Source organism: Salvelinus alpinus, chromosome 1 (genome assembly GCF_045679555.1).
Source record: "Salvelinus alpinus chromosome 1, SLU_Salpinus.1, whole genome shotgun sequence".
Taxonomy (NCBI): Eukaryota; Metazoa; Chordata; class Actinopteri; order Salmoniformes; family Salmonidae; genus Salvelinus; species Salvelinus alpinus.
In genome coordinates this window covers 75,949,768-75,976,553 of record NC_092086.1, presented here as the reverse complement: position 1 = coordinate 75,976,553, position 26,786 = coordinate 75,949,768, and the positions used below count along the sequence as shown (strand labels likewise).

General features: G+C 42.2%; 2 protein-coding genes across 3 annotated transcripts in view; one reads left to right on the top strand and one right to left on the bottom strand.

Moving 5' to 3' along the window:
- vps11 (VPS11 core subunit of CORVET and HOPS complexes) overlaps positions 1-26,786 on the top strand; it is a 59,644-nt gene that overhangs the window by 6,484 nt on the left and 26,374 nt on the right. The gene's annotated exons all lie outside the window — the stretch shown is intronic.
- On the bottom strand, positions 235-26,769 carry LOC139530436 (hypoxia up-regulated protein 1-like). 2 transcript variants are annotated; one of them, XM_071326860.1, is made up of 25 exons: positions 26,603-26,769; positions 21,895-21,967; positions 21,388-21,481; positions 20,981-21,059; positions 20,677-20,831; positions 19,837-19,913; positions 19,549-19,730; positions 19,304-19,419; positions 18,034-18,220; positions 17,506-17,640; positions 13,454-13,536; positions 10,211-10,343; positions 9,845-10,029; positions 8,163-8,301; positions 7,722-7,773; positions 7,002-7,078; positions 6,736-6,888; positions 6,083-6,267; positions 5,744-5,831; positions 5,378-5,634; positions 4,649-4,733; positions 4,168-4,441; positions 3,743-3,847; positions 2,119-2,226; positions 235-1,838 (listed from the first exon to the last, which is right to left on the bottom strand). In XM_071326860.1, exons 2-25 carry the CDS (start codon positions 21,959-21,961, stop codon positions 1,789-1,791), a joined length of 3,066 nt encoding a protein of 1,021 aa, XP_071182961.1. In that variant the 5' UTR covers positions 21,962-21,967; positions 26,603-26,769; the 3' UTR covers positions 235-1,788. The 2 variants fall into 2 exon arrangements, with proteins under 2 accessions (XP_071182961.1, XP_071182951.1); XM_071326850.1 differs by lacking the exon at positions 26,603-26,769 and adding an exon at positions 26,047-26,539.

The window sequence follows — 26,786 nt, the reverse complement described above, 5'->3', positions numbered from 1 at the left end:
GTTATTGGAATTAAGGGTTCTCTTTGTTTAGGGACAAGTGTCAATCAATGCTATACAATATCTAGTATAATCACAATATAACCAAATGTCACAATTCAAAATGACTACATATGTGTATTAGGGTTTCAAGGGCTCCTTTTTGATTCAGTCCATCAAATCATATTTAAATGTTATACAGTTGTCTTTTCCTTAAGTGTCCCAGTCTTTACAGATACCGGTGAATGACCATACTCAAACACTTGACATCTTTTATACAAGTAAAATAGAAAAGGTCAAATTTCTCTTCATCTGTCCTGCTGCTCTTCAAATTGGTCAATTACACATTCACACAGACCAATCTGGAATTAAAACGCAATGAAACCATTACTTAGATTATTTGATTTACAGAATCAACCCTAGCCCAGAGTTACAATGGGTCTTCAAATACACATTTGAAAGTGGGTCTTCAAATACACTTCTTATTTTTAAAGACATGTATTTTTTTATTTTTTTTTCAATCCACTGTTCATCACCATAATTTATAAAAATTACTATTAACAGTTTAGAAACAAAAGCGTTGGTATTCCCCAATCCCGTTTGTTTATTCCCCCTCTCAAACCATCTGAGGTGATGCAAAAAACAGGAACCACACTCCTCGGGTAGAGATTCAAGCAGTTTGAGACATAGATAATATCTGCTTATTCTTCAGTCAGTGCAACAGTTGAGCAGCCCTCAAATTCATACTTGCAGCCATACAAAGAACAGGGTTGTGTTCAGTAGGGCACAGCGGAACAAAACGTTACGGAACAATAATCAATGCCATTTAATTTTTTCACCTACTGAACACAACCCATGGCAGGCCCAAAATTACACCTTGGTAATTTAAGTTGACCTAACTTTATGTATTGGAGTACAATTTATAGAGAAATAAGAACAAGATAGATGTACTTCAGTAAAAATGTTTCCCTCAAGCCAATTCACTGATGAATTGTCAGAAGACCATGGCGAGAAGGTTCTGAAAAGCATAATTACAGATTTTACACCTATGAACACATTTAACGACTGGTCATCAGTAATATTTGGATGAAAAATCAATTCCCTTTTTGTAACATATTGTATACACACACACAACACGGATTGTTTATGCATTATGAGCCACAATACAAGGTATTAAAGGAATTCAATATTCAAATACAACTAAAACCCATTCCATTTCCCAAAAGGAGCATACAAACTCCAGCCCCTTTGATATATTTCTCAACAACCACACAATGAACCCACAAAAAAATTAATGAAAGCAAGATTTGCTACGAGAAAACATAAGCCTGCTTGAGAGGTCAAATCACAAACGATGCAATTCAACAGAGTTCCAGTGGAGGAAACATTGAGTCCTGTTATTAGTCCTACCAAAAAAATCCACTAATTTCTGTTCTATTCAGGGCAAATATACAGTTGTCCAAGTAGTCGTTTGCATGTGGCCTAAAGTATGCCTAAACCTGTAGGGCAGGATAGTAGAATACAAACTTCAAGTCTTGTCAGTTCATTCGCTGGTTACTCCAGGCTTCGTCAGCGCTCCTTGCTCATCATGTCAGTAAGAGGGGAAAGATGTTCAGCCGCCGAGGGGGATGAAGGTGAACAGAGAGGTAGGTAGGTAGTGGGAATAAGAGTTCAAGAAGTCTGAGCTGATCCAATGACTTTCTGGTTTTCAAAATTAAAGGCTGGAAAAACAAAACCCCCAAAATATGTAGGAAACTTGGAAACAATTAAACATCGTCAATAAATACAATGAAATCTCTTTAGTTCCAGCTGTTATAACTCATCCCCTATGTGGTTTTCTGACTGGTTTTTCTCTGTTGGTTCTGAAAATTGGGAGGAATACAATATTATACTCAAATGTAGTAGCACAGTATTACAAATATGACCAGGTATAAAACCAAAATAAAGACTAAAGGACAACTAAAATGCCCTTCCTTTTCATAGTTAAAGACAGTTGCTCTAGCTTGAATGGTATGCCCAATTATTTTCCTTTCCATCAGATGCCCACTTATGTAGCGATAAATTGTAAAGGCAACTGGGTGCCAATTCACACACGCAAAAAGGTTGTTTCTATGGCAGACACTGTTCCTATGACAGACGTACCTGTACTTGCAGTTTTATCTGTAGGCTGTGATTGGCTGGACGAGTCTGTGTTCTGTCCAGTGGGCTCTTTGATGGGTGGTTCCTCTTGCTGCACCTCCTCAGCGCCCTCTGTTGAATGAAAACAAATGTTGCCAATGAAAAGAGAACTGATCGGTGATTAGAATTGTTCATTGACAAGTTCACATGTCATGTGAACAAGTCTGCAAAAACACTTCCTTTGCAAATGACATTCATTACAAATAATCATTGCTGAGGAATCCCATTCATTACGTACCAAACAGAAAAAAAATGGTTTAACGGAGGGACTACCTGGATTTATCCAATAAATGCACCATAACCTTTTGCTACGGTGTGCCTTACTGAACATGACCATATTACATACAGTGCATTTGGAAAGTATTCAGACCCCTTCCCCCACATTATCAGGCTACAGCCTTATCCTAAAATTGATAAAAATATGTTTTCCCCTTATCAATATACGCACACCACCCCATAATGCCAAAGCAAAAACAGGTTTAAACATTTTTGCTAATTTATGACAAATAAACAGAAATACCTTATTTACATAAGTATTCAGACCTTTGCTATGAGACTCAAGATTTAGCTCAGGTGCATCCTAGTTCCATTGATCATCCTTGAGATGTTTCTAGAACTTGGTGTCCACCTGTGGTAAATTCAATTGATTGGACATGATTTGGAAAGGCACACACACTTGTCCCACTGTGGACAGTGCATGTCAGAGCAAAAACCAAACCATGAGGTCAAAGGAATGGTCCGTAGAGCTCCAAGACAGGATTGTGTCAACGCACAGATGGGTACCAAAATATTTCTGCAGCACTGAAGGTGCAAAAACAGTGGCCACCATCATTCTTAAATGGAAGAAGTTTGGAACCACCAAGACTTTTCCTAAAGCTGTCCACCCAGTGAAACTGGGCAATCGGGGGAGAGGGGCCTTGGTCAGGAAGGTGACCAAGAACCTGATGGTCACTGACAGAGCTCAAGTTCCTTTGGGCAGATGGGAAAACCTTCCAGAAGGACAACCATCTCTGCAGCACTCTACCAATCAGGCCTTTATCGTAGTGGCCAGATGGAAGCCACTCCTCAGTAAAAGGCGCACGACAGTCTGCTTGGAGGCACCTAAAAGGCACCTAAAAGGACTCAGACCATGAGAAACAAGATTATCTGGTCTGTTGAAACCAAGATTGAACTCTTTGGCCTGAATGCCAAGCGTCACATCTGGAGGAAACCTGGAACCATCCCATCGGTGAAGCAAGGTGGTGGCAGCATCATGCTGTGGGAATGTTTTTCAGCAGCAGGGACTGGGAAACTAGTCAGTATTGAGGGAAATATGAACAGAGCAAAATACAGAGAGAGAGAGAGAGAGAGATAGACTTGTTCACATGACGTGTGAACAAGTCTGCAAAAACACTTCCTTCGCAAATGACATTCATTACAGATGAAACTCATTGCTGAGGAACCCCCTTCATTACTTACCAAACAGAAGAAAATGGTCAAACAGGGAGGGACTACCTGGATTTGTTAAAATAAATGCTCCATAACCTTTTGCGACGGTGTGCCTTACTGAACACGACCATATGGCAGACACTTGCTATGACAGACGTACCTGTAGTTGCAGTTTTATCTGTAGGCTGTGATTGGCTGAGTGAGTCTGTGTTCTGTCCAGTGGGCTCTTTGATGGGAGGTTCCTCTTGCTGCACCTCAGCGCCCTCTGTTGAATGAAAACAAATGCCGGCAATGAAAAGTGGACTGATTACATTTGTTTAAGGGATAAGATATCACACGTCATTTGAACAAGTCTGCAAAAGCACTTCCTTTGCAAATGACAAATGACATTAATTACAGCTGAGGAACCCCCTTCATTACATACCAAACGGAAGAAAATGTACAAACAGGGAGGGACTACCTACAGTCCATACACTCAAATTAGTTTCAAGATGTTTTGCTACAGTGTGCCCTACTGAACATGACCTCTATATATAAAGCACATGTTCCATAACAGAAATGTGTTGGTTTTCCCTGCTTTCCCACCTTCGTCTTTGGTCTCCTCCTTGGGAAGTATGACTTTCTCTTCCATTTTGCTGCTGTTGGCCTTGCTGCTGCTGCTCTCTGAGGTGGTGCTGTTATTGGGCTTGGCGGCCTTGGGCTTGGCTGCCTTGGGCTTGGTCTTGGTGGCCTTGTTCAGCAAGTAGTTGACCTCGCGGTCCAGCAAAGCCCACTTGGACTCTATGTCTTTGGACAGCAGCACAGGCCGCTCCGTGGGAGATCTCTTCTCCTGCTCAGCTACTGTGTTGGTCTTCCACGTCTGTTGAAGAGTGGGAGGTATTGGCGGTTAAAATAAAATGAAAAATAATTAAAGTTTACAACAAACGATGGCACTCAGTGAAACTTCCATATAGATTGTTTTGAACCACGTCATCTCATATTTGAGTAATAATGGTCAATCAAAATAATATAATTGACAAATGCGCTGAGTAAAACAAATAGGACTTTATGAAACATCATTACATACAGTGGTCTCGTTGATGACTTTTTCCAACCTCTTCAGCTCCACGTCAGTGAAGATTCGGTCATCCTCTGGTACAAGTTTGGAGCTCCTTAAGGAAAAACCACAGAAGACCCATGTCAAATGGATGCATTGTACATCTCATGATTCACCTCGAAAATGTTAAACTCTGAAGCTAAGCAGGGTCGGGTCCTGGCCGGTCGTTGGATGGGAAATCAGATGCTGCCGAAAGTGGTGTTACAGGGCCAGTAGGGGTCCCCCTTTCCTCTGGTCTAAGGATAGAGATCCCAAATTCCCCAATTTGGCCCTTATACCATTATGGCCATCTAATCATCCCCAGCTTCCAATTGGTTAATTCATCTCCTCTGTAAATCTTCCCTAGATTGTTGCTGTTAAAGAGATTGTTTTCAGGCAAGGCACTGCAGCTCAGTGCTAGAGGCGTCACTATAGACCCTGGTTTGATCCGGGGCTGTATCACAACCGGCCGTGATTGGGAGCCCCATAGAGCAGCGCACAATTCGCCCAGCATCGTCCGGGTTAGGGGAGGGTTTGGCCAGGGTAGGCCATCATTGTAAAATAAGAATGTTCTTACCGGACTTTTCTAGTTAAATTTTAAAAATGTATCTGGTAAAATAAGGGTAACTAAACAGATCTTGGGCCAGTTTTTCCATTCCAGGTTATGAATGGTGAAGGGGAAGCCGATCCTAGAGCTCTAACAGAGCTGCTTTGACCCACCTGAGGAAGAAGCTGGAGCTGTTGAGCATGCTCTCCAGGGTGGCCAGGTGGCCAGGCCACTTCCTGCGCTCTTTCACACGGAAGAACATGTCCTTGCACAGCTTCCTGAGATCCTGCAGCTTCTCCCGCAACTCCTTGGTGGACGCAGAGTAGCCATCCTCGTCCATCCAGGTCGACACTTTACTCAGCCTGGCCAGGATGGTTTCCTTCTCTTCCTCCAACACCACTGCCTGGTACTCCTCCTGGTACATTTTGTCCTAATGGAGAGGAGATAAGGCTTTATATACACACACACACGTGTGTGAGAGAGCCAGAGCGCCAGACAGAGAATATACTGATGTTCTACTGTAAAGGTACTGTTCTAACCTGGGTATCAAAAAGGAATTCCTCGAGGCTGTTCAGTGTCTTCTCCCTCTCCTGTTTCTCCAGGTCTCTATCAGTCAGGTCTTGGAGCCTGAAAGGAAGAAAACAAACATTATTGCAGCGAATTTTGAGGTAGCCGGGACTCAAACCTGGGTCTACGCGTCTGTCAAACAACTTAGCCATTACACCAACAGATTCAAAACCTCTGAAGTCACTAGGTGTTTGACAAGTCACGACACTACATCAATATCGGCATTATTATAGCTTGAAAAATGTATTTTCAACTACCCCGCCCTGCACATTTGAGCCCATCTAAAATGTCAGAAGGAAAGAGCGACACACTTCTTGTTTGAGGAGGTGATGGCTTCGAAATTAGGTTTAAGGATGTCTTTCATTTGGAGCTCCACTGTGACATCCTCAGAGAACTCTGTTTTCTTCTGAGGCTTGGCTTTCTTCTTGGCCTCAGTCTTTGCCGCTTCCTCTGTCGTTTTCTCCTCTTCTCCAGATGTGGCTCCCTCCTTTTCATCCTGCTCAGAAAAATAAAATATTTAATAGTTCATGGAAACTTGGTTTATTCAAGAGAGCCTCATTTACATTACGGTAATGAGTTATTTAATGTCCAATTCAAACAGAGAATGAGATAAAACGCATTAATGTGAGGTTAGTATACACCCCCCCACTCTTGACAACATTCTCTTACCAAACATTCCATTCAACTTGTTAACATTTTGGAAAGTTCATTAAACACAAAAGGACTGAATACACCCCAGGGCTGAGCTTAACAAACCAGGGCCACGTTTAGAAGGCAAACGTTATGGAATGTTGCAGATAGAAATGTCATGAATAGAGCTGTTCGGATACCTTAAACATGCCAGAGGCATTTTTGTTCTACATATTTCCATCTGAACATTCCACAATGTGGAACTAGGCGAACTGAGCTAGGCCCAGTTACATCCCAGGCATTTATGTGGAATCCAACTGAGCCAAGCTCTTACCTGAAGGTCAGCCTTACTGTCTACTCCCTCAGTCTTCTCGTGGGTTGGGGCCACCTCCTCCTGCTGCTGTTTCTCCCCAGGCTCCTGCTTCTCTTCCTGGGGGGCAGCCTCCTCTTGCTCCTTCACAGACTCCGGATGAACCTTCTCCTCATCCTGGATTCAGAGACAATAGGGGAGAGGCAGAGAGAGTTAGACAGCCATGAACGAGTGTTAAGGAGGAACTCTGGTGCTTGTTACATTAGGATGGTAACTGAGTAGAGGGTTACCTGAACTGGTTCCGTCACATTTGCGTTGGGTTCTGAGGATCCCCCTCCAAACAGGCTGGAAATTGTATTTCCCAGTTCTGACAAGTCAAGAGACAGAATTAAGACATGGAAGAGACTGATTTAGAGCTGGGACAATAACCTGAAAATTATCGACATGACCATACAGATCCCTTATCGCAGGCATTTTGCTGATATAGTTCATTAGTTCCTGGCCTATAGAGAAATGTGAAGCTTGAAATTAAATAAGTATGCTAATATGGGTGATTGTTAATTTGACAATTGATGGCTACAACCAAACTAGTACTCTACTCAAAAGGCACTCGCACACCTGAGCAAACTTTTTGCAGGTGCAAGGCAACAGTTGAAGATGAATGAAAAATGAAAACGCACACTGCTCTTGATAGTATCACTGATCTTTAATAAGCTTACGTATCGGTCTCACGGCCTTCGTCAGAGCTTTTTGACGAAGGCCGTGAGGCCGATACGTAAGCTTTTAAAAATCTGTGATACTATCAAGAGCAGAGTGCGGTTTCCTTTTTCATACAACCAAACTAGTAACAATATTTTAAAAGATAATTTAAAAAGTGATGCACATTAATGTTATAAACTTATCGTTCTTGCATTAATTCAGGCAATTTTGTCTGTCGCCCACCTCTACTATGATTATGACTAAAGGGGTGATCAGATGTCAAATGATTACGATGTTAGCATAAAACCCACTTGTCAGAGTAGACTCCTCCTCCTCCACAATGGTCTCAAAGACAGACGCCACCTGAAGAAAACAACTTAGTTCAAGCGATAGGTCAATGTTAATGTCGATTACTCCAAAACAACAGAGTTCAATAGTGTCTAAATCAACTCAAAATAACTTCAAGCCAATTTCAATTGGGTTTATGTGGGTAGAGATGCAAACACGAGATGCAAACAGAGATGAGAATGTAGGTTTTACATTTTTTAAAAGTAAATTGCGTCTAACCTTTAACGTAAATATAAAATATTTTGATGTATTTTGCAACCATCTTGAAAATGTAAAAAGCCTGATGCGTTTTATATTTGAGGTTTAGTTGTACTTCCAGAGAGGAGCTACATAAGCATTAGAGAATTGCACTGACCATGGTGTTCATATAGTTCACATTCGATAAGTAATTATATGGTACTGACCCGGTCCAGGAGGAGCACGCCACTCTTGTCCATGTTGAAGCTGGCATTGATGCCCTTGTACTCAGCATCTGTGTGCTTCTGGAAGCTGCTGCCCACCCCAGACAGCTGCACTGTGGTCAGGTTGAGAGAGCCAAAGACACTGGTGGAAGAAAGAAATGACAAATGTTTTATTTACAATTAAAATCAGACCCCTCCAAGTTAATGCATCTGATGATAATTTAATGTTAATGCAACAGGTAAGTTAGCTGTAAGTCACTTCCATTCCAATTAAATTCAAAACAGCTTTATTTGTCCCCTTAGTGTCTATAGCTTTAATATAAATGGCCGAACAAACGCTGCTATAGCATATCCTTAATTTTCCAGGCGGTCTACATAAAACATTTTCAGACCTTGCCGTTTAGCCGTGTTGCCTCACAGAGTGGGGTAAATCTATGGGCCGATTTCCTGGACAGACTAAAACCAAATCCTAGGCACAAAAAAAAAAAAAAAAGGTATTCTCCATTGGGCCACTTCTTTACACACACACACACACATATAACCTTCCTTTTGTCTCATCGGAAACTCAAGCTACTATATTTGCAGATCATCCTACAATTTATACAGAAAGACAACTGGTTCAAAAGGTACAGCAAGCGCTACAAGTAGATCCGGGATATAATGGAGTGGGTTTTCCGGAACAAACTTGTTTTGAGCACCAAGAAAACCAAGGTTATGCTAGTCTGTTCCACCAGCAAAAGGCCAACAAATATGGGATATAATTAAGTATATGAGGGAACCACAAATTGAGGAAGTGTCAGAAACCAAACTACTACGGGTGCAGCAAGACAACTGCTTATCATGGTTGTCTCAAACTCATGTAAAAAAATGTATTCAAACTGCATGCATGATCAGAAGGATAACCAAATATTTACCGGGAAAGATTATTTTGCAAACAGCCCAAGCATTAATTGGGAGTCAGGTGAACTACTGTTCTGTGGTCTGGGGACATGCATCAGCAAGTAACATTAGGAGGCTGCAGATCGCACAGAACAAAGCAACAAGGATTGTTTTAAGGTGGGGATATGGTTCTTCTGTTGTAGTCATGCTCAATGCGCTTGGCTGGTCATCAATCAAGATAATTAAAAAACATGCTAATTTTATTTCACAGTATACACCATTTAAAACAGCCAAACTATTCACAACAGTATCAGTTGGTAAGAGACAGACATTCAGTAAATACTAGGAATAGATTGTCCACCATCTATGTTTTATCCAGACAGAATAGAAATAGGCAAAAGAACATGATTTAGAGCAATAAAGAAATGGAATAACTTCTGCGCAAACCAGAAACCTTCCAATATAAATTCAAACAATACTTTAGAACCATTTAAATTGGAAAGTTGTGCAGGACTATGGTAGATGAAGGAATCAAACTATCATTTCAGACTGTTTTTATCTGGTCAATATGTCAGTGTTTTATGTCTGTTTGTTACAGTGTGTAGTATGTGAAAATGTGATCTTATTATAAGTTGTATTTTAATGTTTAAGGACTCGTGGAAGATTAGTCCAAATGCCGACTAAGATCGTAATAAAATAAAATCCATTCAGCATGCTTTAGTCCATGCCTAGGCTTAATCTGTGTCCAGGAAACCGTACCTAAATTCCGACCAGTTAAACCCTACTTTATTTTGGGTGGTGTTCACCTGAGGTCTTCCTGGCCCAGGAAACTGAGATCTCCGTAGTTGACGTAGAAGGCAAAGTCGTCAGTGTGGTTGAAGGTGATGACCTTGCTCTGGGGGTAGGGGGCCATCCTCTGGAACAGAATATGCTTGTTGTGCTTCAGGATCCTGGAGCCATCCTCCTCCTCCATCTCCCTTGTGAACTCCACCTGGAGAGTGAGAGAAACAAATACAGCTGTATGCTACAATCCAAAATAAATGTTAAAGATGAGCACATATGACATGCAGTTGTGTGGTGCTTAGCTTTTACATTCATTTTGGATTGAGGCAATTCAATAATTATTTAAAATTAAAGGGTGGGTTTCAATGTTAAAGAATTGGCTGTGTTACCTGGATGGGGAAAACGGTTGCCTCTCTAACCAGGAAGGGTTGGACTTTGAAGGCCTTGCTGAGGGCAGCGGCCTGGTACACAGCCCCCATGGCTGCAGCCTCATCTGCGTTGAGGTTCTTCCCCAGCTCCTCTCTACACAGTCAGGTCAAAGTGAAATATCACTCCAAAAACAAGGTTGGCCAGATACTTTTGCAGACCTCAAAAGCAGTCAAATGGTTTGTATATGAAACTACATGCCTCAATCAATGTTCACTCGAAGCTGAGGCGTAACCCGAGACTACCGCAGAACGGAGAGGTGCACAAGACAACTTCACTCAACTTTCTAGAGTTTAACCAGTTAGTTAACACCATCGTTTCCCTTGACTGTGGCAATTGTGATCAAAGCAATAGTCACTTTCAAATGTAACAAAAACTATGCAAGAGATTTTGCTGTAGGCAGACCGCGTTGGAGTAGGATCCTATTGCGCCCATACTCTACACAGACCGGTGCAGAATAACCAATCAGAGCTGCAGTAGGCGTATATGCAAATAGACCATTGCCATATACAGATCTGTGACATTTTTTTAAGTGGACTGTTTACATGAGTAGATGTGCTTGTTTTGAGATCAAAGCAAGAGCTGCATGTAGCCACGGGGGCACATTTTATTAATATCCTTTGCTAGTTAGTGAATTATTAGCCCAGTTAAAGCTCATTTCTAGTCAGCAATAGGGGTGTCATTGCTTCATACAAGAGCACAAAACATGTACATTACCAGACATCGTTGAAAAGCAAGTCAGGTACAGAGCTATTTTCAGTCTTAAAAAAGGGTCTGTGTTGTATTTTGAGGTAGGCTTGAATAAGCTAAGTAGCCAATAGGCAGATGGTAGCATCATTTGTCTGATTCTTTATAATAAATGGTACGGGAATAATAATGTAAAGTGGTTTCTTGCACCAACCACCACATTTTCAGTAACCTTGTTTGAAGGACAAGTAGATAACAGGTCAATGTCAATCCCTGCATGTTTCTTTCAAAAGTCTCATGGAATGTAGGCCTACATTGAACACCACACATTGGCTGCTACTGTAGGCTGAATGATAGAACTGCTATTTCCATGTTAAAATGTTATGGGATGCATTTTCTCCATTGTTTTATGGCAGGCCACTCTGGTACAGTGGCTTGCAAAAATATTCACCCCCTTGGCATTTTTCTTATTTTGTTGCCTTACAACCTGGAATTAATAGATTTTGGGGAGTTTGTATCATTTGATTTACACAACATGCCTACCACTTTGAAGATGCTAAATATTTTCTCTTGTGAAACGAACAAGAAATAGAAGAAAAAAAATTACTTGAGCGTGCATAACTATTCCACCCCCCCAAAGTCAATACTTTGTAGAGCCACCTTTTGCAACAATTACAGCTGCAAGTCTCTTGGGGTATGTCTATAAGCTTGGCACATTTAGCCACGGGGATGTTTGCCCATTCTTCAAAGCAAAACTGCTACAGCTCCTTCAAGTTGGATAGGTTCCGCTGGTGTACAGAAATCATTAAGTCATACCACATATTCTCAATTGGATTGAGGTCTGGGCTTTGACTAGGCCATTCCAAGACATTTAAATGTGTTTCCCCTTAAACCACGTGAGTGTTGCTTTAGCAGTATGCTTAGGGTCATTGTCCTGCTGGTAGGTGAACCTCCGTCACAGTCTCAATTCTCTGGGAGACGGAAACAGGTTTCCCTCAAGAAATTCCCTGTATTTAGCGACATCCATCATTCCATCAATTCTGAACAGTTTCCCAGTCCCTGACAATGAAAAACATCCCCACAACATGATGCTGCCAACACACTTCGCTGTGGGAATGGTGTTCTCAGGGTGATGAGGTGTTGAGCTTTTTTTGTCCAAGAAATCTTAATTTTAGTCTCATCTGACCAGAGTACCTTCTTCCATATGTTTGGGGAGTCTCCATGCCTTTTGGCAAATACCAAATGTGTTTGCTAATTTTTTTCTTTAAGCAATGGCTTTTTCTGGCCACTCTCCCATCAAGCCCAGCTCTGTGGAGTGTACGGCTTAAAGTGGTCCTATGGACAGATACTCCAATCTCCGCTGTGGCGCTTTGCAGCTCCTTCAGGGTCATCTTTGGTCTATTTGTTGCCTCTGATTAATGCCCTCCTTGCCTGGTCTGAGTTTGGTGGTAGGCCCTCTCTTTGCAGGTTTGTTGTGGTGCCATTTTATTTTCATTTAATGGGACATTCAAAGTTTGATATTTTTTTATAACCCAACCCTGATCTGTACTTCTCCACAACTTAGTCCCTGACCTGTTTGGAGAGCTCATTGGTCTTCATGGTGCCGCTTGCTTGGTGGTGCCACAGACTCTGGGGCTTTTCAGAACAGGTGCATGCATGCATGCATATATACATACTCAGATCATGTGACACTTAAATAAAGTCCACCTGTGTGTAATCTAACTAATGTGACTTCTGAAGGTAATTGGTTTCACCAGATCTTATTTAGGGGATTCATAGCAAAGGGGGTGAATACATATGCACACAACACTTTTCATTTTGTAGAATTTTTTGAAACAAGCCATTTCATTTTTTCCACTTCACCATTTGACTATTTTGTGTATGTCCATTACATGAAATCGAAATAAAAATCTTTCAATTACAGGTTGTAATGCAACAAAAATAGGAAATACGCAAAGGGGGAATACTGAATACTTTTGCAAGGCACTGTAGGCCTAATACATTATGATCAAATAGCCATAGTAGCCTACTTGGCAACTTAAAGCAGGCACAGCCGGAAGTTGCACCGAATTTTCACAACGTTCAAGTTCATGCTCAGACCTGCAATTTGCTCAGTGCCCAAATTTAACGGAACATTGGCCTATTTTCATATTAATTTGCAATTAAGGCATATCTAGCTGATCTTCACAACAAATGGTGTACACCTTAGTATAATTCCTATTTTTCAGGTCCAAAAACACCTGGCGTAGTTCGATTTTGGGTCTAACTATCCCTTTAAGCCTTTTCATCCCAGATGGAGCATTTCCAACATGTGAGTTACATACCATCACTCCAGTAGATACTACCTATGACACTTTCAGGTGAAGCACTTACTCTATTCTATTCCGTTCCATTGTCTAGGGAGTTTTTTTTTTTAATATGACATCTTACAGCCAAAACCCTGGACAATAGGGAGCATTCTATGTCATGTAGTGTAGAGCCCCAAGTATTGGCAGTGTCAAGTTAAACTGATGACATACTTCCCAACGGCTTTGAGCAGCACTTCTTGCACCTTAGGCACTCGGGTGGAGCCACCCACAAGGATCACCTGCTCGATCTCATCCTGTTGGAAAACAATGTTGGAAGATATACTTACAGTATTTGCAAATAAACAAACGTGTTAGTTCAATCTCTGTAGAAATCTCTGAAGGCTTGACATGCTGAAACATGTCATGTTTAACCCCGTACGGTCAATGTCCACGCCCTCGTGGATATCTAATTAGCAGAATACAACAATCCCAAAAAAATCTGGTCAGTTTAAGCTAGATATGTTTTTTTTTGTTGCATTGGATGCGTCTCAATCCACCACATCCGCCTGTCGAACATCCACATCTGCAGTGTGTCAGACCATGAGACATCCTGCAAATCAGTCTGACAAAATAGTCTGTAGCGTCCAAACGGGTTGGCCTACAAGCTACTGAAAAATATATAAAGCATTGGTGGCATATTTCATGAGCTGAAATAAAAAAAGATCCCAAAAATGTGCCACACAAAGCTTATTTCTCTCAAATGTGGAGCAAAAATGTGTTTATATCCCAGTTTGTCACAAAACACAATGCCACAGAAGTCTCAAATTTTGATGGCACATGCAAATTGCATGCCGACTGCAGGAATGTCCACCGGAGCAGTCGCCAGAGAATTGAATGTTAATTTCTCTACCATAAGCCGCCTCCGTCGTTTTAGAGAAATTGGCAGTCCGTCCAACCGGCCTCAAAACTGCCGACCACGTATACCCACGCCAGCTTAGGACCTCCACATCCGGCTACACCTGCGGGATCGTTTGAGACCAGCCAGACGGACAGCTGATGAAACTGAGTATTTCTGTCTGTAATTAGTGAATTTGTCAGTATGTTCAACTGGCCTCACAACCGCAGACCATGTGTACAGCATTGTGTGGGCGAGCGGTTTGCCCCATGGTGGCGGTGGGGATTTGGTATGGGCAGGCATAAGCTACGGACAATAAAAACAATTGCATTTTAAAATCGACAGCAATTTGAATGCACAGAGATAACCTGACGAGATCCTGAGGCCCATTGTCATGCCCTTCATCCACCGCCGTCGCCTCATTTTCAGCATAATAATACACAACGCTCTGTACACAATTCCGGGAAGCTGAAAATGTCCCAGTTCAGTGGACTGCATACGGTCCTTCCATGGTCTGCATGTTTGGGACGCTCTGGATCGACGTGTACAAGAGCATGCTCCAGTTCCCGTCAATATCCAGCAACTTCACACAGCCATTGAATTGGAGTGGGACAACATTCTACAGGCCACAATCAAGAGCCTGATCAACTCTACGCAAAGGAGATGGGTCGCACTGCATGAGGCAAATGGTGGTCACACCAGATACTGACTTCTTTCTGATCCATGCACCTACTCTTTTTTTGGGGGGGGTCCGACCAACAGATGCATATCTGTATTCCTAGTCATGAGAAATCCACAGAATAGGGCCCCAATACATTTATTTCAATTGACTGATATCCTTACATGAACTAACTCTAATCTTTAAAATAGTTGCGTTTATATTTTTGTTCGGTATATTATGACTCCTCTATGGAAAGTTGACTTTCTCGTCGACCTCCACAAGCGTCTTGGGACTCGTCTGATGTTGGTACAGCCAATCTGCCAAGTTCTGTCTGTAGCGTCAAAACAGTTTGGGCTACACACTAATATGACCCCTCTTTGCAAAGGTGAGACTCTCACAAACACGTTGGCTGTTCTGCTCAAACGCCCACAGGCCTCACCTGAAGGTCCCCCGGTACCAGTTGGGGGGGGGGGGGGGGGGATGAATGGAAGTATATGGAGACTTCAGTGCCAAAATTAAGAGGTCAAATTTTTTTTTTTAAAGAACACTTTATTTTTTATATACACTGCTCATAAAAATAAAGGGAACACTTAAACACAATGTAACTCCAAGTCAATCACACTTCTGTGAAATCAAACTGTCCACTTAGGAAGCAACACTGATTGACAATAAATTTCACATGCTGTTATGCAAATGGAATAGACAACAGGTGGAAATTATAGGCAATTAGCAAGACACCCCCAATAAAAGAGTGTTTCTGCAGGTGGTGACCACAGACCACTTCTCAGTTCCTATGCTTCCTGGCTGATGTTTTGGTCACTTTTGAATGCTGGCGGTGCTTTCACTCTAGTGGTAGCATGAGACGGAGTCTACAACCCACACAAGTGGCTCAGGTAGTGCAGCTCATCCAGGATGGCACATCAATGCGAGCTGTGGCAAGAAGGTTTGCTGTGTCTGTCAGCGTAGTGTCCAGAGCATGGAGGCGCTACCAGGAGACAGGCCAGTACATCAGGAGACGTGGAGGAGGCCGTAGGAGGGCAACAACCCAGCAGCAGGACTGCTACCTCCGCCTTTGTGCAAGGAGGAGCACTGCCAGAGCCCTGCAAAATGACCCCCAGCAGGCCACAAATGTGCATGTGTCAGCATATGGTCTCACAAGGGGTCTGAGGATCTCATCTCGGTGCCTAATGGCAGTCAGGCTACCTCTGGCGAGCACATGGAGGGCTGTGCGGCCCCACAAAGAAATGCCACCCCACACCATGACTGACCCACCGCCAAACCGGTCATGCTGGAGGATGTTGCAGGCAGCAGAACGTTCTCCACGGCGTCTCTAGACTCTGTCACGTCTGTCACATGTGCTCAGTGTGAACCTGCTTTCATCTGTGAAAAGCACAGGGCGCCAGTGGCGAATTTGCCAATCTTGGTGTTCTCTGGCAAATGCCAAACGTCCTGCACGGTGTTGGGCTGTAAGCACAACCCCCACCTGTGGACGTCGGGCCCTCATACCACCCTCATGGAGTCTGTTTCTGACCGTTTGAGCAGACACATGCACATTTGTGGCCTGCTGGAGGTCATTTTGCAGGGCTCTGGCAGTGCTCCTCCTTGCACAAAGGCGGAGGTAGCAGTCCTGCTGCTGGGTTGTTGCCCTCCTACGGCCTCCTCCACGTCTCCTGATGTACTGGCCTGTCTCCTGGTAGCGCCTCCATGCTCTGGACACTACGCTGACAGACACAGCAAACCTTCTTGCCACAGCTCGCATTGATGTGCCATCCTGGATGAGCTGCACTACCTGAGCCACTTGTGTGGGTTGTAGACTCCGTCTCATGCTACCACTAGAGTGAAAGCACCACCAGCATTCAAAAGTGACCAAAACATCAGCCAGGAAGCATAGGAACTGAGAAGTGGTCTGTGGTCACCACCTGCAGAAACACTCTTTTATTGGGGGTGTCTTGCTAATTGCCTATAATTTCCACCTGTTGTCTATTCCATTTGCACAACAGCATGTGAAATTTATTGTCAATCAGTGTTGCTTCCTAAGTGGACAGTTTGATTTCACAGAAGTGTGATTGACTTGGAGTTACATTGTGTTGTTTAAGTGTTCCCTTTATCTTATTTCCCAATTTTTTTTTTATACTTTAATGAGTATTAAAATTCAAGTGATCCTTGGTATAACCTTAAAACAATTTTATATAGTTAGTAGAACACCCCCCCCCCCCTCCCCCAGCTTAGAGTTTTATGGGTTAAGATACTGTTCCACTGAACATTGCACCACAATAAAGGATATTTAATATCAAACCTACATCAAAGTGCAACATTTTGTTCCCATAGACCTCAGGCATCAACTATTGTACTTTAGTTTGATTCTACTACGCAATTGTGACAGGATGTTCAGAGAATACTTTTTCCTATGGAGCATAGCCATTCCACAGATCCAGGGGCTTGGGAAGCTACAGCATGCTCTTTTTGAGCATGAATTTTGATGCTTTTGTCTGTCATTTGTGCATAAAAAGTCCCAAGTCTCCTCAAAATGTAAAATAAAGTTAGCCACTGCTTGACTAAAAGATCAATTGACAAACAGGCGTCATGTTCATTAAGGCACTCAATGGGAAATGTTTCACGGTTTTCAACAGAAATCCAAAAATCTAGTTATTAGACAAATCCAGGGAGTTCCTTCCTGGTTAAGTCCATTTGGTACCTAATGAATGCACACAAGCTGCGGTGACTCACCAGGGACATCTCTGCAGAGCCGAGGGCCTCCTGTACAGGGCCAGGCACTCTCTCAAAAAGATCAGAGCACAGGGTCTCAAACTCCACACGGGTCACCTTGGCCTTGAAATCCATGTCATCCAGCAGCCCTTCCACCTGAACAACAAAGAGAGTGCGATTATATTTGGTTTACATGTACTGTAAACAGTAGGACACTATGGGTAACTGTAAAAGTGCAGCTAAAAACATTTCCCCAAATGAATGGGTGCTTACTTTCAGATTTAACACACCTGACAGATCAATACATAAGAAACCTTACCAAAAAAAGACCATATTTCTCTAAATGTGCAGAACAGTGTAAGACTGGAAATGACAGGGAATGGAGGGATCAAGAAGCAATGCGATGGCTTCACCTGTGTAATTATTTTACAAGGTTACACATCTACAGTAGAACACTATGGGTGACATGGGAGTAACCGGTAACTACTCTCAACTGCAGCAAAGGTAAGGAGAATGGTGTAAGACTGGGGTCAGCGAAGGTCCCGTCACCTCTGCCATGAATTCGGCGTTAGCGCTCAGCACAGTCTTGAGTCTCTGGGCCTCCTTGAGAAGCTTGGCCATGGCGCGGTGGTTCTCTCTCACGTCCTTCTTGGTCTTCTTCTGCTCGTTGAACAGCTTGGCCAGGTGGTTCTGCAGCCGCAGCTCCATCTCAAATCCCCCCAGAGAGCGGTCAAACCTGGTCAGAGACAGAGAACATTGTTAGGTTAGGAACATTTGAGAAATGTGCTTGTCATTTATCCACAATAAGCCATTGAAAATACAAATACATAGTGAGCTCCGAAAGTATTGGGACAATAACAAGTTGTTTTGGCTCTGTACTCCAGTACTTTGGACTTGAAAAGATCCAATGACAATGCGGTTAAAGTGCAGACTAAGCTTTAATATGAGGGTATATTCAGCAATATCAGATGAACCGTTTAGAGATAACCTTTTTGTACATAGGGGGGGGACTATTATTAGGGGAGCTAAGGTATTGGGACAAATTCACTTATATGGTATATTATAAAGTTAGGGTTAGAAGCACAAATATCAAACACCCAAGACATGCTAACCTCACCATTACAATAACAGGGGAGGTTAGCATTTTGGGGGGGATAAAATATTTTTGTAATAATATTCACGACGCATTCAGGATTATCCGTAATCATGGTAGCATGCACATGAATGTCGAAGTGTTTCGAAACATTCTTAGTTACAATAGAATGACAATACATTATTTACAATTCATTTCTATTGGTCACAAAATAATCTGAAACAACCTAAACAAACAGTAAATACATCCAACAAATTTGCCGAGTCAAACTTGATGTGGTCATTGCGTACCATGAATATGACACCAAATACCTAACTACACAACGGAATTAGTCCCAATTCCTTTGGTCCCCTAAAAAGGGGGGACTACGTACAAAAAGTGTTGTAATTTTGAATCAGTTCAAAATGGATGAAAAGCCTCATCAAATTAAAGTCTGCACCTTAACCTCATACTCATTCTATCGTTCCAAAGTGCTTGAGTAGCGAGCCAAAACTTTTATTTTTATTAATTACTGTCCCAATACATTTGGAGCTCACTGTATATGGAATGAAAACAAAACTAGTACTTATTTCATAATGATTAGAGCAGAGTGCAAGGCGTGTGCTTTCTCCAACATCCTGTGTTGCAGTGTGTGTGTGTGTGTGTGTGTGTGTGTGTGTGTGTGTGTGTGTGTGTGTGTGTGTGTGTGTGTGTGTGAAAATGGGTATACAGGTCCTTTTGTCTCACCCCACTCCTCGTATTTGGAGCTGTGGCTGGGAACCTGACTCTTCGGTTTTGACCGTCTGGTATGTGACGATGGTTGCCGTTGTGCTGCCTGAACCCATGTCATAGAACATTATGTTCTGTAGCAAGAGACAACGGGTTACACAAAGCAACTGTTCTGACCCACGAAACAACTTATGAAGCTCAAATCAAAAAGACTTTACCTAGTTAAATAAAAAACGCATGTAAAAGCAGCCTAGTTAGCGCACCTGAGCTGTGCTGTTGATGTCTTTTCTCCTGAAGACGCCGTAGTTGAGCGCCACCGCCGTGTTGTCGTTGATGAGCTGAAGGACTTTAACACCTGCCATCTCTGCAGCCTGCAGGACTGCTCTGCGCTCTGCCTGATTGAAAAAGGCCGGGACAGTGATCGCTGCATCTTTGATGGGCTGCTCTGTAAGCAAGAGTAAAATGCATTCAGTAAGGGGGGCTTCAATATAATTGCGCAACAATGTTGAATGAAAGAACCTTTCCGCCGTACTACTAGTGAACAGACAAACCTGCAAAGTCCTGAGCAAGTCCACGTGAATAGTTCAAAACCATGCCCAGGAGCTCCTCTGGAGAGTACTGCATTTCTCTGCAGGAAACAGTAGACATTACAGCCAAGCACTATTCATATATATATATTTTTTTTTTACCCCTTTCTCCACCCCAATTTCGTGATATCCAATTGGTAGTTTGTCTTGTCCCATCACCACAACTCCCGTACACTTGGGAGAGGCGAAGGTTGAGAGCCATGCATCCTCCCAAATACGACCCAACCAAGTTGCACTGCTTCTTGACACTGCTCGCTTAACCCGGAAGCCAGCCGCACCAATGTGTCGGAGGAAGCGCCGTACAGCTGGTTACTGAAGTCAGCGTGTATGCACCCAGCCGCCACAAGGAGTCGCTAGAGCGTGATGGGACAAGGACATCCCAGGCAGCCAAACCCACCCCTAACCTGGACGCTGGGCCAATTGTGCACCGCCTCATGGGTCTCCCGGTTGCGGCCGGCTGCGACACAGCTTGGGATCGAACCTGGATCTGTAGTGACGCCTCTAGCACTGCGCCACAGTGCCTTAGAGAAACGAGCCCCCAAAACCAATCACTCTTATCCACAACTACAGCATAGGACATACTGGATCAATGACATTGTCACAGGCTGTTTAAAATGTGCTATTTGGGCAGTACGCAAAGGAACGTCGTACACTGACAAACAATAAGTTAATGGGTCAGCATTTTGCCCCATATCGCTAATGGCCCATAGAAGTCAGTATTATTAGTACTCGTCAACAAATCACTTGGCTCAATCACCTCCTGCTAAACAAAGGAAAAGGGAACCGATGAAATCAAAAACTTACTCTGAGTTGCTAAAGAGAACTGTGCCCCGACTCTCATCTGTCACCAGATGGTGCTCGGGGAAGCGTTTCTGATAGACCGCCACCTGTGGGTTGTCATGCATCTTGCCAAGGAGGCTCTGAAGATGCCTATAGACAAATTTGGGGGTTTTCACAGACTGCGGGAGAAAGAAAACCAAATCAATGTCAGTGTAGATATTAATTAATGAACTTCATTGATTCCCATGGGGGAGTACAGAGCACTAACTGCATGATAGACATTTTAAAACATTTGACCTGGTAGGTTATCGATGACAAAGTCCCTTACCACTCCCAATGCACTGTCTCCAAAAAGTCTCTCATTTTCTTTTAAACACACAGCTATTGGTGTTTTCCTCCTGGACTCCCTGTGCAACACAAAGAAGGATAAGACAGACTATTGAACCATGTTAAAGCTTTGAGAATGCTTTAAAAAAATTTTATCATGCACTGACCCTTAGTTCTGCCAATTTTCATTCACTATTCAGCACGTCCCATTTAGGCAATGCCGTGTTAACATGCATTGTAAACACTAAAGAACAGCTAGCGTACTCACACATTAGCGATGAGTACGATATTAATAACTATTAATACTTATCAAACATGAAACGGAATAGGGATTTCTGTCTAAAAGCACAAAGTCCTAAACCCATTGCGATGACATGGCTATGAGACAATGAAAATAGCAATACTCACTTGTTTAGAGCAATCTCCATTGGCACGCCAGGTTTTACTATCGCTACTTTCATCCACTCACTGCCCAGGTCAACTGACATGACTGCAACAGAGGCTGTATGGACAAAATAATGGATATGATTATTCCATTACCTGTACTTTTGTAATAACAAAGTGATGATTACAGACTTTAAGTGAGACAATACTAAAGGTGATTAGCTTCAATGATTTCTCACTGGCTACAGTGGTATGGTGGCAATGTGAGTGATTAATCAGTCTTTTGCATCAGTTGACATTGAACTTAATCAATGTTCATCCGTGCATCAGTAAATTCATGTGTAAATAGGTACAAATACAGACAATGCATCATATTGTAATGTGATAAATTAACTATAACCTCTGTTCTTCTCGCACTCAAAATGGAGGCATTCAGATTTACGTTGAAATTTAATTTGGTGTTAAGCGAATCTGCCGGTGCTTGATGCGGGCAGGTGTCTTGGATGGAATAACCATGTGTAGTGTTAGTACCTGTTTGTGAAGGCAGCAGAGCCAAGAAAAGGAAGAGGCGAGCCCATAAAGTCAGCTTCCTCCTCATGGTGACCTGTACACACAAAGCAGAACAAAAACAGATAATCAAATGCTAACAGCAGCCTTCCTGGTGACATGGTAAGTGTGCTGAAGAAATAATTGGTTCATTATTTTGAGACCTCAAAGATGCATTCTCTTCGACTCGGTTTTTTCATCCTGTACAAATCCATTAGCTACAAATGTTGTCATTTGTTTTAGACGTCTTTTTTGGGGTATCAAATATCAATTTGGCAGGTGATTAATAAACCAAATGCGCAAGAACATCGATTTCTCTATACAATGCATATCAGCAAATAGTAAAAAAGTTTTGTTACAGAAAGGAAATAGTGAGCACATCCCCCGGTAGTACATTTTGTTTTTGCCCTAGCACTACACAGCTGATTAAAATAATTAACTCATCAAGCTTTATTTGAATCAGTGCACCCAGGGGGGCCCCAAGACTGATTTTGGGGAAACCCTGCTCTAGAGTGTTTTCACTCAGGCCCCCCCCTCCAGAATTGGGGATCATCACACCCCCCCCCCCCCACCGCACACCACGTCTTTATATCTTTATGGTCACAAGTCCTGTACATGACACATTGTTCACACCCCTCTTGTTGGCAGAGAGAACATTTTGCAAGTTTAAAGCTTATTCCCTGCAATTCTACACATTGTCATGCCTAATGTTTATTTATGTGATATTTGAGTGACTCAAACATTTCAACAAAATCTATAGGCAAAAAAACATTGCTAAAAAACATTAACTGACATGGGCTAGTTGAGCTGGACATTTCTAACAAGTTATAAATAGCTCTAAGGTATGCAATGACTGGCATGAGAAGAGGAACACTGATGCACTACCCAATTTTGAAATAGCACCTTGTGAATTCTACTATTACAACCTGAAAGCCGGGTTGAGCTCCAAAAAAACCTGGCGCCGCACAGTTTGGGAACCACTGCTCTAGAGCAGCAAGTAAGGTAAAAAAAACATCTCAAAGATGACTCCTGTTCTTGTGTGTACATTCCATCACCTGCACTGTTGAACAGGAGGAGAGGTGAAAGCCAAACACCTGGTGGTCATACACCATATTGATTTCACCTATACAAAACTTTTCATACCAGTGCAGATGTAGGAAGTCCACTAGAATATTTAGATAATGCTCTGCCATTCCTCTTCAGCACGAACCCAAACCGGCTGCACACGTGTGCCATCGTGCATAAATGTATTTTGTCCCCCCCATACCAAACGCAATCACGACACGCATGTTAAAATATCAAAACAAACTCTGAACCAATTACGTTAATTTGGGGACTGGTCGAAAAGCATCAACTTGTTAGGGATAGGGTCTAGATTCCTGAATTTCCGCCTGACTGACGTGCCCAAAGTAAACTGCCTGTTACTCAGGCCCAGTTTCTAAAACTGTTAAAATAATGTCTGAGACTATAACAGAATTGATATGGCAGGCAAAAACAGAAGAAAATCCAAGCAGATTTTTTTTTTAGGTGCCAGGCTTTATTGTTCCTATGTAAATCCGTCTCCCAGATTGCAATTCCTATGGCTTCCACTAGATGTCAACAGTCGTTATCAAGGTTTCAGGCTTGTTTTCTGAATAACAAGAATTTGGAGTTTTGGTTAGGAGAGCACCGGTACAATATCAGTCTTTCGGCACGCGAGGAAGAGGCCGCGCGCTTACTAATTGTGCTTTCCTATTGAACATACAACTTTCCGTATGAAAGATCATTTACATTTTAGAGTACCTGAGGATTAAACAGAAACGTCGTTTGACTTGTTTGGATGAAGTTTAGCAGTAGCTTTTTGGACTCCTTTGTATGTTGAACGAGTGGATTACTGAAATCATTGGTGCCAACTAAACTGACCTTTAGGGATATAAAAAAGGATTTTATCTAACAAAATGACCATTCATGTTGTAGCTGGGACCCCTGGGATTGCAAACAGAGGAAGATCTTCAAAAGTAAGTGATTTATTTTATTGCCATTTGTGATTTTATGAAGCATGTGCTGGTTGAAATATGTTGATGTTCGGCGCCATCCTCAGACAATCGCATGGTATGCTTTCGCTGTAAAGCCTATTGTAAATCAGACAACACAGATTAACAAGAATTTAAGCTTTTAAATTATAAAAGATACTTGTATGTTCATGAATGTTTAATATTACGATTCTTTTTTTGAATTGCGCGCCCTCTAATTTCACCGGATGTTGTCGGCTTTTGTCCCGCTAGCGGACGGTATGGCAATTTAGCTAGCTAGCTTGCACTTGCTAGCTAATTTGTCTTATTTAGCTAGCTTGCTGTTGCTAGCTAATTTGTCCTGGGATATGAACATGGAGTTATTTTACCTGAAATGCACAAGGTCCTCTATTCCGACAATTAATCCACACATTAAACGGTCAACCGCATCATTTCTAGTCAGCTCTCCTGCTTCCAAGCTTTCTCTTCTCTGGACTTTATATTGCGATTGGCAACTTTCATAAATTAGGTGCATTACCGCCACCGACCTCGTTCGTCTTTCAGTCACCCATGTGGGTATAACCAATGAGGAGCTGGGACGTGGGTACCTGCATCTATAAACCAATGAGGAGATGGGAGAGGCAGGACTTGCAGCACGATCCGCGTCACAAATAGCACTGACTTCTATTTTAGCCTTTGGCAATGCAGATGCTCGTTGGCGAACTCGAGCAGTGTGGGTGCAAAAATTGAATAATATACATTTCAAAATGTATATTGCAACGCACGCGAGCTGTGTAGTCAGCCTGTAACGGTTCTTCAGACTTCACAATTCCAAACTCTAGTTGGGGACAATATGCCACCTTCACTGTCCAGGTGCATTCAGGCAGTGGTGTAAAGTAGTTAAGTAGTACTTTAAGTATTTTTACTGAAGTAGTTTTTTTGAATATCTGTACTTCACTATTAATATTTTTGACAACTTTTACTTCACTACATTCCTGAAGAAAAGTATTTTTTCCTCCATACATACATCCCTGACACCCAAAAGTACTAGTTACACTTTGAATGCTTAGCAGGACAGAAATAGTGTAATTCACACTTGTCAAGACAATGTCCCTGGTCATCCCTACTGCCTCTGATCTGGCAGACACAAAAAACACATGCTTCGTTAGTAAATTATGTCTGAGTGGGAGCCTGCCTCTGGCTATCCGTAAATAAGTATTAAGTGGCCATCTGCTTTGCTTAATATAAGGAATTTGAAATGATTTTTACTACTTTAACTTGATACTTAAGTACATTGCAGCAGTTACATTAAGTTTCCAAAGTAAAGTATATTTTAAACAAAATACTTTGACTTTCACTTAAGTAGTATATTACTGGGTGACTTTCACTGGAGTATAAGTAAAGATAACTTAATAGAAAATAACTCATGATTTTTGGGTACTTTTTCTACCACTGTTCAGGGACGTGGATGTTTCATGACTTCATGACTTTGATCTTGAAATCCATCAATTTAGTTCTGTGACTCAGTTTAGTTCTGTGACTCAGTTTAGTTCTGTGACTCAGTTTAGTTCTGTGACTCAGTTTAGTTCTGTGACTGTTAATTCAAGTGCTGATGAAGTCAGGAAGCATGATGAAAACTTGAGGCAATTATTTTTCTATCTACGGACTAGGGCAAGTTTCGCGAAATAAAGGATATAGGCTAGCTAATGTCTATATAAAGTAGAAAACAATAGGCAATCAGCAAGATAATGGTTATATAGCACGTAGTTATTCATATTCAAATACATTAGCGTGGAAACTTCTAGCCCCATCATGGGGCACTGGCTATGGACGCCCAGCGCAGGTGATGCCTTGACCATTCATTCAAAAACAAAGAGAAGTCTTGGGTTCTGTAAACGGGTTCCGTCTGCTAGTTAGGTAGCTTACTACAATACAAATAATGCTTTTTAGAAACACAGCTAGCTAGAATACACCTTTAAAATCCCTCAACCATTTCATTTGAAATGAGAGACTATGTTAGCAAATAACCGGTAACTAGGACTGCTTCAATGGACCCCATGAGCAACAGTAGTTGCTGGTAATTAGAATATAATGGAAAAAAATTACTTAACTAGCTAGGCACATTGCTGACATAGCAGAACCTTACCTTCTCCACTCCAGCAGTTCAGTATGAAAGCGCACGCCTTTACTTGCAGCAAGCTAAACCGTATTATTTTAGATGATGCTTCTTACTGCTGGCTTGATCTATTAACTGAAAACCTCTTCGTAGCCACTCTAATAAAGATTTCTTGATTTTTCCCTTGTTATCACCTGCTTGTTCTCGCCATAGGGCCCAGAATGCGGCGTGATATCATTGGATCCACTCGAGTCGGTCGTCAGTAGTTACCACAGACACAAAGTCATAAACCCCGCCTATTTCTACAATGTATCTTCTTTAAACCTGATCTTAACCCCAACCTTAACCAAACGGCTAGCCTTATGCATAACCTTAAATTAAGACCAAAAAGATCATTTTTGCTTTCATTCATTTTTACGTTATATTCGATTTTGACGTTGTGGTTGTGCTATCTAGTGGAAACCACTAGAGTCGTTGTTCCGCGAGGACAACGCTGACTATGTTGGTGCTTTCAAGACTATTGGGGACTCGGCAAAAAACAAGGTGGAATCATGACGTCAGTGATCTTCAGGTCGAAAAGACATACCCGAGTTCCCGATTTGGGATTCCGAGTTTGATGACGGTTCTAAACGATTTTCACTAGTCGGAGCTCGTTTTTTCACGAGGTCGCAGTTGTTTTGAACGCACTGATGTCGGAAGTCAGAGATTTCCGATTTCCCAGTTGTTATGAATGCGGCAAGAGCCCGTCGTCCACATTCCAAGTACTACAG